Source organism: Nicotiana tomentosiformis, chromosome 3 (genome assembly GCF_000390325.3).
Source record: "Nicotiana tomentosiformis chromosome 3, ASM39032v3, whole genome shotgun sequence".
Classification (NCBI taxonomy): domain Eukaryota; kingdom Viridiplantae; phylum Streptophyta; class Magnoliopsida; order Solanales; family Solanaceae; genus Nicotiana; species Nicotiana tomentosiformis.
The window spans coordinates 72,335,967-72,351,973 of record NC_090814.1 but is presented as its reverse complement, the minus strand read 5'-3'; the positions used below and the strand labels follow the sequence as shown (position 1 = coordinate 72,351,973).

Below are 16,007 nucleotides of genomic sequence, written 5' to 3'. Positions count from 1 at the left end.
CTCAGCATGTCTCGACTACCAGAGATCCCTTTGCACCAATAATGCTGGAATTACAAATGACACAAAATTATTTACTTGACCAATCATTTTGATTACGCCAAATGCCGATTCTTGATAGTGAAGGCAACAAGAAAACAAACTAGACAAGGAACACTTGAATATTCAACTCAGTGACACACATGGGTGGACCAAATTTGATATTGATCTCTAGCAGTCAAGTTGGACTGCTAAAACTCTTCCCTTTTTTTGTCCTAGGTTTGTATCTCCCTACCCCTTTAACTCCCTTTAGCAAAAAAGAAGAAGAAAAAAGAATTTAAAGCTCAAAAGAAACTATGGCAGGGGGATTAGCAGTAGTAGCAAATGAGGATGGGCAGTACAATGGCAAGCTGACATCTTTTGTAATATTAGCTTGTATGATGGCTGCTATGGGAGGTGTAATTTTTGGATATGATATTGGAATTTCAGGTTTGATTTTCTGCATTTTCCTAAGTTATACAATCTTAAAACACACCTTGTAAAAGTTTCAATTGTCCAAAGGAAAAAAAAAGTACAACACAAGATGTAGCTGCTATTTCCTTTGGTACTATGAATCAATTGCTTTACATAATCTATTTTATTTTACTAACAGTAGCTTTGAAAATGTGAAGGTGGAGTAACATCCATGGAACCTTTTCTAAAGAAGTTTTTCCATGATGTGTACACAAAGATGAAAGAAGACAAAGAAGTTAGCAATTACTGCAAATTTGACAGCCAATTGTTGACATCATTCACATCTTCCCTTTACGTAGCTGGTTTTTTTGCTACTTTTATTGCTTCATCAGTCACCAAAACATTTGGTCGTAAGGCCTCAATCCTTCTTGGAGGAGCTAATTTCCTAGCTGGTGCAGCCCTTGGTGGAGCTGCTTTTAATGTCTATATGCTTATATTTGGCAGAGTTTTACTAGGTGTTGGTGTTGGTTTTGCAAATCAGGTAACAAATTACTACATGGGGTCCAAAAAATTAGTCGTTTGGGCAAGCTGAATTTATGTCAAAATATTTGACGTTTTAGTAAAATGTAATTTCTCATTGTGCTAATAATATATATATATATATATATATATATATATATATATATATATATATATATATATATATATATATATATATACAGGCGGAGCCACGATTTGAACTTTATGAGTTCTAAATTCTAGGGTAGCAATATCAGAAATTTAATTTTATACATATTTAGTAAATTTCTTAATACAAATATAGAATTTGGACAAAAGCTACTAGGTTCGGCCGAACTCGTATGCCGGCTTCTAGCTCCGCCCCTAAATAAACATATTTTCCCAGTGTACTAATAATAACATACTCTTGGCCCCGTTTAGCCATAAAACAAATTCACTTTTATTCGAAAAATTTTCACTTCTTTTCGAAATCAGTTTTTGGATATAAGATTTTCAAATTTCACTTGAAGTTGAATTTCGGAAATTTGAAAAACTACAAAAAACTGTTTTTCAAAATTTTCACTTCAAATCACTCACCAAAATTCAAAAATAGCTTCATATTATATTCATGTCCAAACACAACTCTAATTTTCAAATATCATTTTTATTTAATTTTTTTTTTTTTTACTTTTTTCTGAAATTTCACAATTCTTATGTCCAAATGCCAACTTATATCTATAGAAATGATCACATGTTTAAAGAGCACAAGTTTTGAGGGTATTTTGGTAGGTACGAAAAGTCTTTTCTTTCGGTATCCAGTCAAACACCTTCCTATAATATGGAATAACGGGAATACTTCTCAACTAATAAATCATGTTTCACCCTTGTTAAAAAGGGGAAAGTTCTCAAAATGCAATCTCAAAGAGTTTCCTTTTGACCAATTTACTATTCTTATTATTCCTTTTTGGGACTAAAACAGCCCAATCAACTATCTAAAGATTAAGTTGGTTTTTACCATTTTGCAGGCTGTACCATTATATCTCTCAGAAATGGCACCATCCAAGTACAGAGGAGGAATCAACAATAGCTTTCAACTAAGTGTAGGCATTGGAGTTTTAATAGCAAACCTTATAAATTATGGCACTGAAAAGGTTAAAGGTGGTTGGGGATGGAGAGTGTCCCTTGCTATGGCTGCAGTTCCAGCATTCATTTTAACTTTAGGCGCATTATTCCTCCCAGAAACACCGAACAGCTTAATTCAACGCACCAATGATCGCGAAAAGGTTAAAAGAATGCTACAAAGAATCCGAGGCACTGATGATGTTCAAGCAGAACTTGATGATCTTATTGTAGCTAGTGAAACTTCAAAAACTATCAAACACCCTTTTAAGAACATTCTACAAAGAAAATATAGGCCTCAACTTGTTATGTCCGTGGCAATACCGTTTTTCCAACAAGTGACGGGAATTAATGTCATTGCATTCTATGCTCCTATACTTTTTCGAACGATTGGACTAGGTGAAAGTGCAGCTCTTTTGTCTGCTGTTGTGACAGGGGCTGTTGGGATTGCTACAACTGCAATGTCAATGTTGATTGTCGATAAAGTTGGCCGAAGAGGGCTGCTAATTTTTGGAGGAATACAAATGTTTGTTACACAAATGTTAGTAGGAGGATTAATGGGAGCTAAGTTAGGGGATCACGGTGGAGTGAGTAAAGCTTGGGCATTTGTGATATTGGTGTTGATTTGCATTTATGTAGCTGGTTTTGGTTTGTCATGGGGCCCATTAGGATGGTTAATTCCAAGTGAAATATTCCCATTAGAGATAAGATCAGCTGGACAAAGTATTACAGTAGCAGTGAACTTTCTCTTCACTTTTTTGGTTGGTCAAACATTTTTAGCCATGTTGTGCCATCTTAAGTTTGGGATTTTCTTCTTTTTTGGAGCTTGGGTGGCAATAATGACTGCATTTGTCTACTGGTTTTTGCCAGAGACTAAGAATTTGCCTATTGAGAAAATGGACAGGGTGTGGAGGGCACACTGGTTTTGGAAGAGAATTGTAGGAGAAAATAATGAGGTTATCATCAAAGAAACAACTTAAAGTTAGTGATCATGAGCCCATCCGTAGAATCAATTGAAAGAAAAGTGTTGCTCTCTTCCTTTTCCTATTTGGAAATTTATGATTATGCTTATTGGAAACTGTATATTGGTTTTCTAAATTAGACATCATGCAGAAGAGATACAATGAAATCGTATTTCACTACAAGAAATGAGATTTTCAGTGACAATTTTATGCCACGAAAAGGAAGGCGTTTTTAGTGGCGATCAAAGAAGTTGCCAAGGAAAATAACTTATTAGTGACGCAAGCAAGGAGTCGCTAAGGATTTATCTTTATAATGTAACTTAACCATCAATTAGAGATGTATAAGCACTTGTAAGAGACATTTTCCTTATCATTTGTGGTAAAAACTTACCAATTTTATGCTCTATTTCTTGTCCTTGCCTAGTCATCTAAATTCTAACATATGGATATGGTCCCTAACTCCCAACTAAGGACTACCTAAATATTGATCTTTCATTCTACCAAAACCTAATCAAAGTATGTTTTGGTGACATAATCGAACAAACTGGCTACTAAATAATATGTCCTAGGTTTTACTACTCCATTTAACTTTCCCGCTTTCTTTCTGTTTTTGATCTTAAGTCTATTCCCTCAAACAAATGAAGGAATAAAACAAATCAAAATCAAACAAATGCAAAACGGGAAAATATTTTGGCTTCTAGTCCTTTATTAAAGTGGCATAATTGGAACCGCCTCAGACTCTTTGGATCAACACTTACGTTTGCTTCTCTTTTGTATTCAGACCTTATAAAGAATTAGATACCTAGTTTGATACTATCATTTTTGAAGAAATGAGCTTTATTGGCGCGGAAGTACAGACGAACAGAAGAAGTCAAAGCAGAACTAAATGACCTCATCAATGCAAGTGACTTTGTAAAAAAGAGTCAATACACCGATATCATAAAAAAGAAGCGTAGACCCCAACTTGTCATATCAATAGCAATCCCAATTTTCCAATAGGTTTAAGGGATTAAAGTGATCTCTTTCTATGCTCCTATATTCTTTAAGAACAATTGGATTAGGTGAAATGCATCACTCATATATATCTGCAGTGTTTATTGGAGTTGTTGGTGCTGATATAATCTTGCTCTCGTCATTGTTATTAGACTGAGTCGGCTGGATATTATTGTCTCAAGTTGGAAGAATTCAAATGCATGTATCATAAATAAATGTTGATTGAGGAAATAATGCTACTTAAATTAAGGGATCATGGACCATGGTTGTCTGAACTAGTGGTACAGTTTACTGGTTTTGATGTTATTTAGCATTTAAATTGTGGGGTTTTGTCTGTCTTGGGCTCCATTAGGATGGCTGATTCCAAGTGAAATTTATCCACTAGAGACTAGGTCAGCTTCACAAAGTATAACTGTAGCACTAGGATTTTCTTCATTTTTTCTGTAGCTCAATCATTTCTAGCTATGCTCTGCCACTTCAAGTCTGGAATTTTCTTGTTTTATGGGGGTTGGATCTGGGTAATGACAGTGTTTGTGTACTTGACTACCTGAGATAAAGAATGTACCGCCTTGAAAAAGTGGGGTTCTCTAAAACTAGAAGGCCACCAAACTTGCACTTCATTTGTAATATGGGGTACGAAGGGAAACCTTGGAGCAACGGTAAATTTGTGTTCGTGTGACCTATAGTATATGGGTATTTGCATTAGGGTAAACTGTTTACATCACACCTTTGGGGTACGGCCTTTCCCCAGACCCTACATGAACACAAAATGCTTTGTACACTGAGCTGCTCTTTATTCATAATCTAGCATATAATAACTAAACCTTAATCCTAACTAGTTGTTATCATCTATATGGATCATTTGCATTCATTTTGTTTTGTCCGCATTGATTCTGAGAGACAGTAGGTATTATTTTCATTAACAATTCAAAAAATTTATTGATAATCCGATGTATTAATAAAAACATGCAAACGGACAAATTAAGTTAAGAGTAATCTCTTTTTTCTGCGTTGTCCAAGTCTATATAGTTGTGATGGTTTCTTCTTTGCATTTATTACAAGGAAAGGAAAAGAACATATAACTTGCCACTTTCTAGGAGGTGAACAGATTTTGGGAGAAATTTCAGAACTATATTAACTTATTTGCCAATACTAGCCAAACTACTGGAAGGAGTGAATCCATATTGCATCACAACAAGACAAGAAAGTCAAGAGCATGACTAATTCAACTCAGCATTAATCGTCATATGCCCGTAAAGTCCAACGAGTAGATACCGCCTTCCAGTTGCAACCCATTGACCTATGTAATTTATGTACTGATGTTGATTTATTAGCAGTCATGACGGAATTCTTCTTATCTTAAACTCCTATACATTCATGGTTCCTAAGTCTGAGCTCGCAATCTTCACGCTTAATCTCCTCTAGATAGAATTTAAATTTGACGAGAAGAAATGGCAGTTGGTATTGTCCCAACTAGTGAGAATTCTGCCAAATACAATGGCAGGATTACATGGTTTGTGGTGTTATCATCAATGGTTGCTGCTACTGGAGGAATCATCTTTGGCTATGATATTGGAATTTCAGGTTCTTTTCAATATTCACTTTTACTTTTAAACAACTGTTAACACCATTCAAAGACAAACTGTCAAGTTCTTACTTACTTACTATTGTGTTTTAAGGTGGAGTAATCTCTATGGAGCCATTTCTGAAGAAATTCTTTCCAGATGTGTATAATAAGATGAAACAAGTCTCCAAAATAAGCAACTACTGTATATTTGACAGCCAACTACTGACTTCTTTCACCTCCTCACTGTACATTGCTGGCCTAATTGCCTCCTTCTTTGCTTCACCTATCACTCGGACATTTGGCCGTAGACCATCAATTCTAATAGGTGGAATAGCATTTCTCATCGGTTCTGCCCTTGGAGGCGCAGCAACCAATATCTACATGCTATTACTTGGCCGCGTCCTGCTAGGAGTCGGGGTTGGTTTTGCAAACCAGGTATAGACTTTTTCCTATTAATGTGCCTTCTATATATTGTAATTAGCTGTGTGCTTTCATTTGAACAATATTCTGGACAGACTTATGTTATGATCGAAATAATCAGATGTCATGTAAAAGCTAACAAAGTATACCTTCAACACTATAAATCAGACAACAAAAGAGAAATATACCAAAAGAGACACAAACATTTAATGTGATTCGGCCAATTTACCTACATCCACAGGCAGAGATAAACAATCCGCTATATAAAAAAGAGTACAAAATATAGAGAGAATAACTTCACAACTTATTCATTTATGTTACCAACGTCATAACAGATGTCTTTTGGCTGCAGGCAGTCCCTTTATACCTCTCAGAAATGGCACCTCCCAAGTACAGAGGATCTTTCAATATTGCATTCCAACTTTGTGTAGGAATTGGAGTTCTATCAGCTAGCCTTCTTAACTACGGCGTTGAAAAGATTAAAGGCGGTTGGGGATGGAGAATTTCCTTGGCAATGGCTGCAGCTCCTGCCTCATTTCTAACAGTAGGAGCACTTTTTCTCCCGGAAACAGCAAACAGTCTAATTCAACATGGCAAAGATCATCAAAAAGCTAAGCAGATTCTACAACGCGTAAGAGGTACACTCGATGTCCAAACAGAACTAGATGATCTCATCAAAGCAAGTGACAAGTCAAAAACAGTCAAGCACCCTTTCAAGCAAATTATTAAACGTAAATACAGGCCTCAACTAGTTATGTCAATAGCAATACCATTTTTTCAGCAAGTGACAGGAATCAATGTGATCTCGTTCTACGCTCCAATTTTGTTCCAAACAATAGGCCTAGGTGCAAGTGCATCGCTTTTGTCTGCTGTAGTGACAGGGGTGGTAGGGACCAGCGCGACGTTTTTAGCGTTGTTGATAGTTGACAAGGTCGGGCGAAGAGCTATGTTCAGTTCCGGGGGAATCACAATGTTTATATCACAAATGTTGATAGGGGGAATAATGGCAGCTAAGTTAGGAGATCAAGGAGCATTGAGTAAAGGATATGGTCTATTGGTTTTGATCTTGATATGCATTTATGTTGCTGGTTTTAGCTTGTCTTGGGGTCCTTTAGGATGGTTAGTTCCAAGTGAAATCTTTCCATTAGAAATAAGGTCAGCAGCACAAAGTATAACAGTGGCTGTTGGTTTAATTTTCACTTTCATTATTGCTCAGACTTTCTTGGTTATGCTCTGCCACCTCAAATCTGGAATTTTCTTCTTCTTTGGTGGATGGGTTGCTATTATGACTGCATTTGTGTACTTGTTATTGCCAGAGACGAGGAATTTGCCAATTGAAAATATGGAAAAAATTTGGAGGGATCATTGGTTTTGGAATAGATTTGTTTGTGATGAACAAGACTACGAGAAGGGTGAGACTTAGCTAGACTGAACTATTTTTACCTATGTTGCTCGAACTCTTCAAAAAGGTTGCCGAGTGCGTGTTCGATCCTTTAAAAATACTGCACTTTTGGTGTGACATTTTTAAAGAGTCCGAGCAACATAAATTTTCATTGGCCTTCCAATATAATACAAGTTTAAGATACTCTTGTTGGCTATGAAGTAAGTTGGCTTGTAATTGAAATAGATGACAATTTTGATACTTCGTCGTCTAGAGGAATTATCTCTTTTTCACTTTGATTTTTGTAGCTTTCTGTTAATGTACTCAATAGTAATGGCACCTATTATTTCCCTCATGAAATTTGGGCAATTTGATGTAGTATATTTTTTGTGAAAATCAACGGCTTTAATAAAACTAATGATTTTTTTTTTTTTTTTTGAAAAACATCAAGGATGCACATCTGAAGCATGTGAAGTTTCAGGATTTAACTTGTGATCTTCCGAAAAGCATCTTCCCAACATTTTCATAAGAGATTATTTCCGCGGTTCGAATCCATGACATATTGGTCGCACCGTAACAACCTTACTTTTAGTCATATGACTCACTCATATCTTACGTAAGGCTCATGAATAAGAATCTAAAAAGATGAGCCAAGAGTCATTTGGGAGAGAATGGATAAAGACGAATAGTTGTTACTCCATAATCTTTGTTAAGTTAATCTGATAACGATATTTTTAATGATGTAATCTCATTTATGAAATAAATGTAACAGTACAGTTTATTAGTATTATCCGATTTAGGCCTAAACTTGTACAATTTTAAAATGCATCACTAATATTTAAGACTTATTTATTTATATACTCAATATTTTTCTTGTGATTTACTATCGTGAGATGACATAGGGTGTCACAATTAAAGAGTTTACTTTGAGGGTGAGTTATTTATGATTTTGTTTTTCTTTCCTACAAGACAGTAGAAACTATTTTTTGTTAAAGACTAAGGTGCTTCAAAAAATAATATATAAAGAAGTAATCAAAATCTGTTATAAAATAAAGACTGTAAAGTGAAGACAAGTATAGAGAGAAACTGATATATTATTCAATTTCAAACTGACGTACATAATGAATTGAAATCTCCTATATTTATAGAAGAAAGGAAGCTGCTTGTAAGCTGCTACGGCAAGCTGTTGTATAAGCTGCTATTGTACCAGATATAGATAATCTTCTACCACGGGTAATATTTATTCATAACGGAGTATCGAAATGATAAGCTCATTGTACCAGATAGGGATAATCTTCTACTGGGGGGTAATATTTATCCATAACGGAGCACTGAAAGGATAAGCTTCTTTAGGGGGGCTTATTTCCAATAGAGTACTAAATAGATAAACATATTTACGGTGGAGTCCTATATAGATAAGCTTCTTCAGGAAGCTTATTTACAACGGAGTACTAAATGAACATCCATAATATAATATATTCATAACACTCCCCCTTGAATGTTCATTAAAAGATAATGTGTCTCATTAAAACCTTACTAAAAAAAATCCGTGAAAAAAAAATTCTAGTGAAGGAAAAACAGTACACATATTTAGTAATACGCATAACCAGTTGTCTCATTAAAAACCTTATAAGGAAAATTATGTGGGAAAAACCTTAGTAAGGAAAAAAGAGTATAGCGTGTATTTTATTCCCCCTGATAAAAATCTTGTTTTAAATATTTGAGTCTCCGCATTTTAATCTTGTATACCATCTTCTCAAAAGTAGAAGTTGGCAAAGATTTAGTGAATAAATCTGCCGGATTGTCACTTGAAAGGATTTGTTGCACATCAATGTCACCATTTTTCTGAAGATAATTGGCGAGCTAAATAACAAAAGGCTAATATGGCTTCTTGATTTGCATCATCTTCGTATAAAATTGTGGATCTTTTATCACATTCCAAACCATATTTTCCTTGAATAAAATGAATCACTGATCTCAACCATACACATTCCCTACGTGTTTCATGAATAGCTATTATCTCGGCATGATTTGAAGAAGTAGCAACAATAGATTGCTTTGTGGAGCGCCATGATATGACAGTACCTCCATATGTAAACACGTACCCGGTTTGAGATCGAGCTTTATGTGGATCAGATAAATAACATGCATCTGCATAACCAACAAGATCTGCACTACCTTTGTTAGAATAAAATAAACTCATATCAAGAGTTCCTTTTAAATATCACAATATATGTTTAATCCTGTTCCAATATCTCCGTGTAGGAGAAGATCTATATCTTGCTAGTAAATTAACAGAAAATGCTATGTTATTGTCACGCCCCCAAATTCCCTCCGTAGGATGTTGTGATGGCACCTAGTCTCTATGACTAGGTAAGCCCATCAATGCGGAATAATAATAAATATCTGAAATAAATAAACTATAATTCAAACAATTTCAACTCTCAAAACCCGGTAGAAATAAGTCACAAGCTTCTAAGAATTTATTATCTATATCTCTATACATCAGAGTCTAAAGCAAATAAGGAAGATAACATAGTAAGATAGAAGGGGACTCCGGAGTCTGCGGACGCTGGCAGATATACCTCGAAGTCTCCTCGTACAACTAGTTTACTGATGCCTGGTCTGATAAGATGTACTTGGATCTACACAAAAAGATATGCAGAAGCGTAGTATGAGTACACCACATCAGTACCTAGTAAGTGCCAAGCCTAACCTCGGTAGAGTAGTGACGAGGTCAGGTCAGGCTCTACTGGAAAATAAATAATGGCATGGTAAAATATTTAAACAATATAATAAGATAAAATGACAATGAAAATGAATCAAGTATTATGTCACATTTAATTACACCAAATAATGGCAAATAAATATATCGTGGAAATAAAACAGAATTCTTTTCAACTTTAAGAAAATCACAATAATAATCAAAGGCAACTGCGGCCATAAATCTATATCAACAAGGGCACTCCCGAGATACCGCCTCGTAGTCCCAAATCATAAATAAATTCACAATATTTCATTTCCTTATCTCACCGCGGGAGCCTTCATAATTTATTTTAAAGAAAATATTTTTCAGAAATAGCATCCCGCGTTTTAGCCATTCTTATCACACCACATGACTTCTAGTAGTTCCCCCTACTAGCCACGTGTATCAAGCCACCCTTATCTCACCGCATGCATTTCAATACTCAGACCTTATACCACCGCATGCGTATCAATATCACAATATATCACAATTTGCACCTCAGGTGCTCAAATAATTTAACTTGCCAAAATAATTCAACAATATTTTTCCATAATAAAGAGCTCACGGCTCATACCAAAATAAATCATCAATAATATTTTTTTACAATAAAAAGCTCACGACTCTATCATAATGAGTACAAGATTCTTATAAAAATATTCAGGAATAGATAATTCAGGAAAATAATATTTTAAAATCTTTAATACGTTGCTTCAATATCAAATTTAAAAATGTCAAATACTTCATATTAATAATATTTAATTTAAAGAAAATCAACCTTCAAATAATGCACAGAATAAAAGAAACCAAGTTTCAACTAAACAGGTAAAACAATTAGCATGAAAAGGTCAAACAAATTTAAAGTATATATCTCAGATCAATGATGAAGAATATAACAAGATAAAATAATTTAATAAATGCGCAACAGTGATCTACACAATTTAAAAATATAATCTTTCATATTTAGCCAGTGTACACACTCGTCACCTCGTGTACATGACTTTCAACACATTTCAATAATCATATCAATACCAATCCTAGGGAAAATTTCCTCCACAAAAGGTTAGACAAGTCACTTACCTCGACTTGCTCCAATTTAACCAAGTATTATGCTTTTTCCTCGATTTTCCGACTCCGATCGACTCGTATCTAGTCATAATTAATTCGATACAGTCAACAAAAATTATAGGAATCAATTTCATAAGAAAACACTATATTTCTCGATAAAATTCGAAATTAGCTCAAATATTGCACGTGAGGCCCACGTCTCGGAATCCGACGAAACTTACAAAATCCTACAACCCATTCAATTACGAGTCCAACCATACTAGTTTCACTCAAATCCGACTCCGAATCGACATCGAAATCTCAAAAATTCATTTCCATGATCTTTCTAAAATATTTCCAAATTTCTATCTCAAAACACTACTTAAATAGTGAAAACAATGATATATTCGTGTATATTGATCAAATTCGAGTTATAATCACTTACCCCAATGTTTTTCCTTGAAAATATATCAAAATCGCCTCTTCTCAAGCTCCAATTCGTCAAAAATGGCAAATGGGATGAAGTCCCCTATTTTTATAACTTACAGATCTGTCCAGCCTGCCTTCGATCCTAGAGCTCGATCATGGAGCTCGGTCATGGAGCCCGATTTTGTACCTCGGTTGGAGCCCGATTTGTACCTCGGTTGGAGCCCGATTTTGACACTTGGTCAGGGAGCCCGATTTTAATAGCATTTTCAGCAGAAAAATTGCAGCAGCTAAGTCCCACTTTTGATCCGATCCGTTAACCATCCGAAACTCACCCGAGGCCCTCGAGACCTCAACCCAATACATCAACAAGTTCTAAAATATTATATGAACTTATTTGAAACCTCAAATCACATCAAACAATGCTAAAATCACAAATCACACCCCCAATTCAAGCTTAATGAAACTTAAGAATTTCCAACTTCTACATTCGATGTAACCTATCAAATCAAGTTCGATTGACCTCAAATTTTGCACACAAGTCATAAATGGCATAACGGAGCTGTAAAAACTTTTGGAACTGAATTCCGACCCCGATATCAAAAAGTCAACTCCTCGGTCAAACTTCCAAACTTTAAATTCCTATTTTAGTCATTTCAAGCCTAATTTCACTACGGACTTCCAAATAAAATTACGATCACGTTCCTAAGTCCAAAATCACCATACGGAGCTGTTGGAATCATCAAAATTCTATTCCAGGGTCGTTTGCATATAATTCGACATCCGGTCACTATTTGAACTTAAACTTTTAATTTTTCATCAAAACTCCATATCTCGGACTAGGGGCCTCGGAATTTGATTTTGGGCATACGCCCAAGTCCCAAATCATGATATGGACCTACCAGAATTATCAAAATACTGATCCGAGTCCGTTTGCTCAAAATGTTGACCAAAGTCGACTCAGTTGAGTTTTAAAGCTCTAATTCACATTTTAATCTATTTTTCACATAAAACCTTTCTGAAAAATTTTACGGATTGCGCACGCAAGTCGAGAAATTATAAATAGTACTTTTCGAGGTCTTAGAACACATAATTAATTATTGAATTTAAAGATGATATTTTGGGTCATCACAGTTATACCTTGTAGCATTAGCAGGATATATAAGTGCACCAATTGCACTAAGATAAGGTATTTCGGGACCAAGGAGTTCCTCATCCTCTTCTGGAGGTCGGAACAAATCCTTATTCACTTTAAGTGATCGAACAACCATTGGTGTACTCAATGGGTGCGCTTTATTCATGTAAAAGCGTTTTAAGACCCTTTCTGTATAGGCAGATTGATGGATAAAGATCCTGCCTGCTAAATGTTTAATTTGCAGACCAAGACAAACTTTTGTCTTTCCAAGATATTTCATCTCAAATTCTTTCTTAAGATATTTAATTTCCTTTTAGAGCTCTTTTGGAGTTCCAACAAGATTTATGTCATCAACATAAACTGCAAGTATAACAAATTCTGATATTATTTTCTTTATAAAAATACATGGACAAATAACATCATTTTTATAACCCTCTTTTAGCAAATATTCACTAACGCGATTATATCACATGCGCCCAGATTACTTTAAACCGTACAAAGATCTTTGTAATCTGATTGAATACATTTCCCGAGATTTTAAATTTTCTTCAGGTATTTTCATATAAATTTCATTATCAAGTGAACCGTACAGATAAGTTGTAACTACATCCATTAGATATATTTCAAGCTTTTCATGTAGTGCTAAACTGATGAGATATCGAAATGTTATGGCATCCATAACAGGTGAATATGTTTCATCAAAATCGACTCCAGTTCATTGTGAGAATCCTTGTGCGACAAGGCGAGCCTTGTATCTTTCAATTTCATTTTTATCATTCCTTTTTCGCACAAAAACTCATTTATGACCACTGATTTTATACTCGCAGGTGTTTGGACTACTGGTCCAAAGGCCTCTCTGTTAGCAAGTGCGTTCAATTCTGATTGAATTGCCTCTTGCCATTTTGGCCAATCAGATTTTTGTCGACATTCTTCAACAGATCTGGGTTTAAGATCCTCACTATCTTGCATAATGTTAAGTGCAACATTATATGCAAAAATATAATCCACCACTATTTCAGATCGATTTAAATTAATCCCATCGCTAGTGGAACTTATTAAAAGTTCTTCACTCACTTGAGTCTCGGGTTCATTCATTTCTTCAGGAATTTCAAAACTAATCAAATCTTGGGTCTCTTCAGGAGATCCCTTTATAGTATCGTTTTGATCATTTATCGATTTTCTTTTTCGAGAATTTCGATCTTTAGAACCCAAGGGCCTACCACGCTTCATGCGTGCTTTAGGTTCACTAGCTCTCATGCTAGTAGATGGTCCTGCTGGGACATCAATTCGGCTAGGCCCATTCTCTGCAGGGATATGTGACTTAGTTATCCTTTTCAAATTAGTAAATGCGCCTGGCATTTGATTTGCTATATTTTGTAAATGGATGATCTTCTATGTCACGACCCAAACCGTAGGGCCGCGACGGGCACCCGGTGCCTAACTCAACCGAGTACTAGCGTAACATATCATTCTTATCATACTATCATGGGTAAATAAACTGAAAAGACTGTCATGAGATAACTAGAATTAAACATAAGAGAATACTCTATATGGGATGACCCAACATGATATAGAAGCTTATGCATACGACATACGGGCCTATAAGGCTGACATGATCATTTGTATACTCAAAACATAGGCCGACAAGGCCATACAAGTATCCACATACATGACATTTGTCTACAAGCCTCTAAGAATACATAAACATCATAAAGGTCGGGATAGGGTCCCACCATACCAATTAATACATGTCCAAATCATACTGACCAAATAGGTAACTCCGGAGCAAGTGGAGTGCACCAACACCTTCCGCTGAGCTGATAGCCTACTAGGAGGACTCTTAACCTGTCTATCGGGACCTGCGGGCATGAAACACAGCATCCCCAGGCAAAAGGGACATAGGTACAAATAAAGTACCGAGTATGTAAGGCATGACAATAGTATATAAAATACATGAAAGAAACATGGAGTAAAGAACTCATCCTGTAATTCTGAATAACTCTGTGAATCATGAAAAATTTATAATGTTATGCATGTACGTATAAATGCCATACCACACATAGGTATATGCGTACATAATATCATCAAGCCTCTGAGGGCATCCCATCATATCATCTCAGCCACTGTGGGCGAAATCATCAACGTATACTAGTTGATCAGGTGGTGGTGTGTATATAACGCCATAACCTTTTTCGTATCCCATATACATATAATATACGCGTATATAACGCCATTTGGTCATGGGTCAATGTACATATATAAATGAATGCAATGCATAATGAAGTAAGTCAGTAAGATCTCTCGGAATGTCATAAGATCAATATGCCTTCGGTTAATATCATGAAATAAACTTTATCAACTTACGTATTTTCTCAGACCCCTGAACAGACGATAGAATAATAGGACACATGGGGAATCAAGAACATAGGCAACCCTAGTACTTCTAGGAATAGAATCATTTGTGAAAGTTGCGTGTTTGCTCGTTTCGTTGCATCATATGGATCATGCCAAAAGGAAAGAAGGGATAGCCTTAACATACCTTTGCAATCTTCTCTCCAATCGTCAACCAAGCTCAATATGATCTTCTTACGTCTACAATGAGTAACCCGATTTCGTCGTCATCATATAAGCGTTGTAACTCTCATAGTTCAAAACCAATATTCTACAAGAAAACGGACAGCACCTCCCATGTTTTTACTACATCTCATAAGTTACTAAAAGTCACCAAACAGCCCAAACAACAACAATATAATTCACAATAAGCTCTCTGATTACTTTAACAACTATTTGAGCGGCAAACTCGATTTACAATTAACAAAATATAATTTAATCCAATTCCTTTTCCATGAATCTGCTTACAACTTATATAACATCATACTTATACTGACCATGTCATTTTCATCCCAAAACATCATAAGATTAATCTTCAAAAATAGTCCACACGCCTAGCACCTTAATCTTTATCGTCAACCTCTTCTTTTTCATATTGTCTTCTTTAATCCACTGGATTAGCACATACTAAATAAGCTTAACAACAGCATCCACAACATAATCAAACTATTTATAACAATTTTCATCCACAACCAACCATATATATAGCCTCAACACAGCCTACAAAAAAAGAATAACGATTCATTATGCTATGTCAATTACTATCTTGAAAATTTTAACTCAAACAACACATGATTAACTTTAAGCACAACCAAGAACATGATTTACATACCTTAGGCAGTAGATACAACTTGAAATTTCAGCCATAACAACATATATATTTAGCCTTAAAATAA

General features: G+C 35.3%; 2 protein-coding genes across 2 annotated transcripts; both read left to right on the top strand.

Moving 5' to 3' along the window:
• Positions 1 to 205: 205 nt before the first annotated feature.
• LOC104103507 (hexose carrier protein HEX6-like) lies at positions 206 to 3,414 on the top strand. Its single transcript, XM_070197110.1, has 3 exons — positions 206 to 465; positions 648 to 970; positions 1,953 to 3,414. Exons 1-3 carry the CDS (start codon positions 333 to 335, stop codon positions 3,024 to 3,026), a joined length of 1,530 nt encoding a protein of 509 aa, XP_070053211.1. The 5' UTR covers positions 206 to 332; the 3' UTR covers positions 3,027 to 3,414.
• Positions 3,415 to 4,354: 940 nt separating this feature from the next.
• Positions 4,355 to 7,783, top strand: LOC104118472 (hexose carrier protein HEX6-like). The gene is made up of 3 exons (XM_009629706.4): positions 4,355 to 5,585; positions 5,681 to 6,003; positions 6,341 to 7,783. Exons 1-3 carry the CDS (start codon positions 5,453 to 5,455, stop codon positions 7,409 to 7,411), a joined length of 1,527 nt encoding a protein of 508 aa, XP_009628001.1. The 5' UTR covers positions 4,355 to 5,452; the 3' UTR covers positions 7,412 to 7,783.
• The last annotated feature ends 8,224 nt before the right edge of the window (positions 7,784 to 16,007 follow it).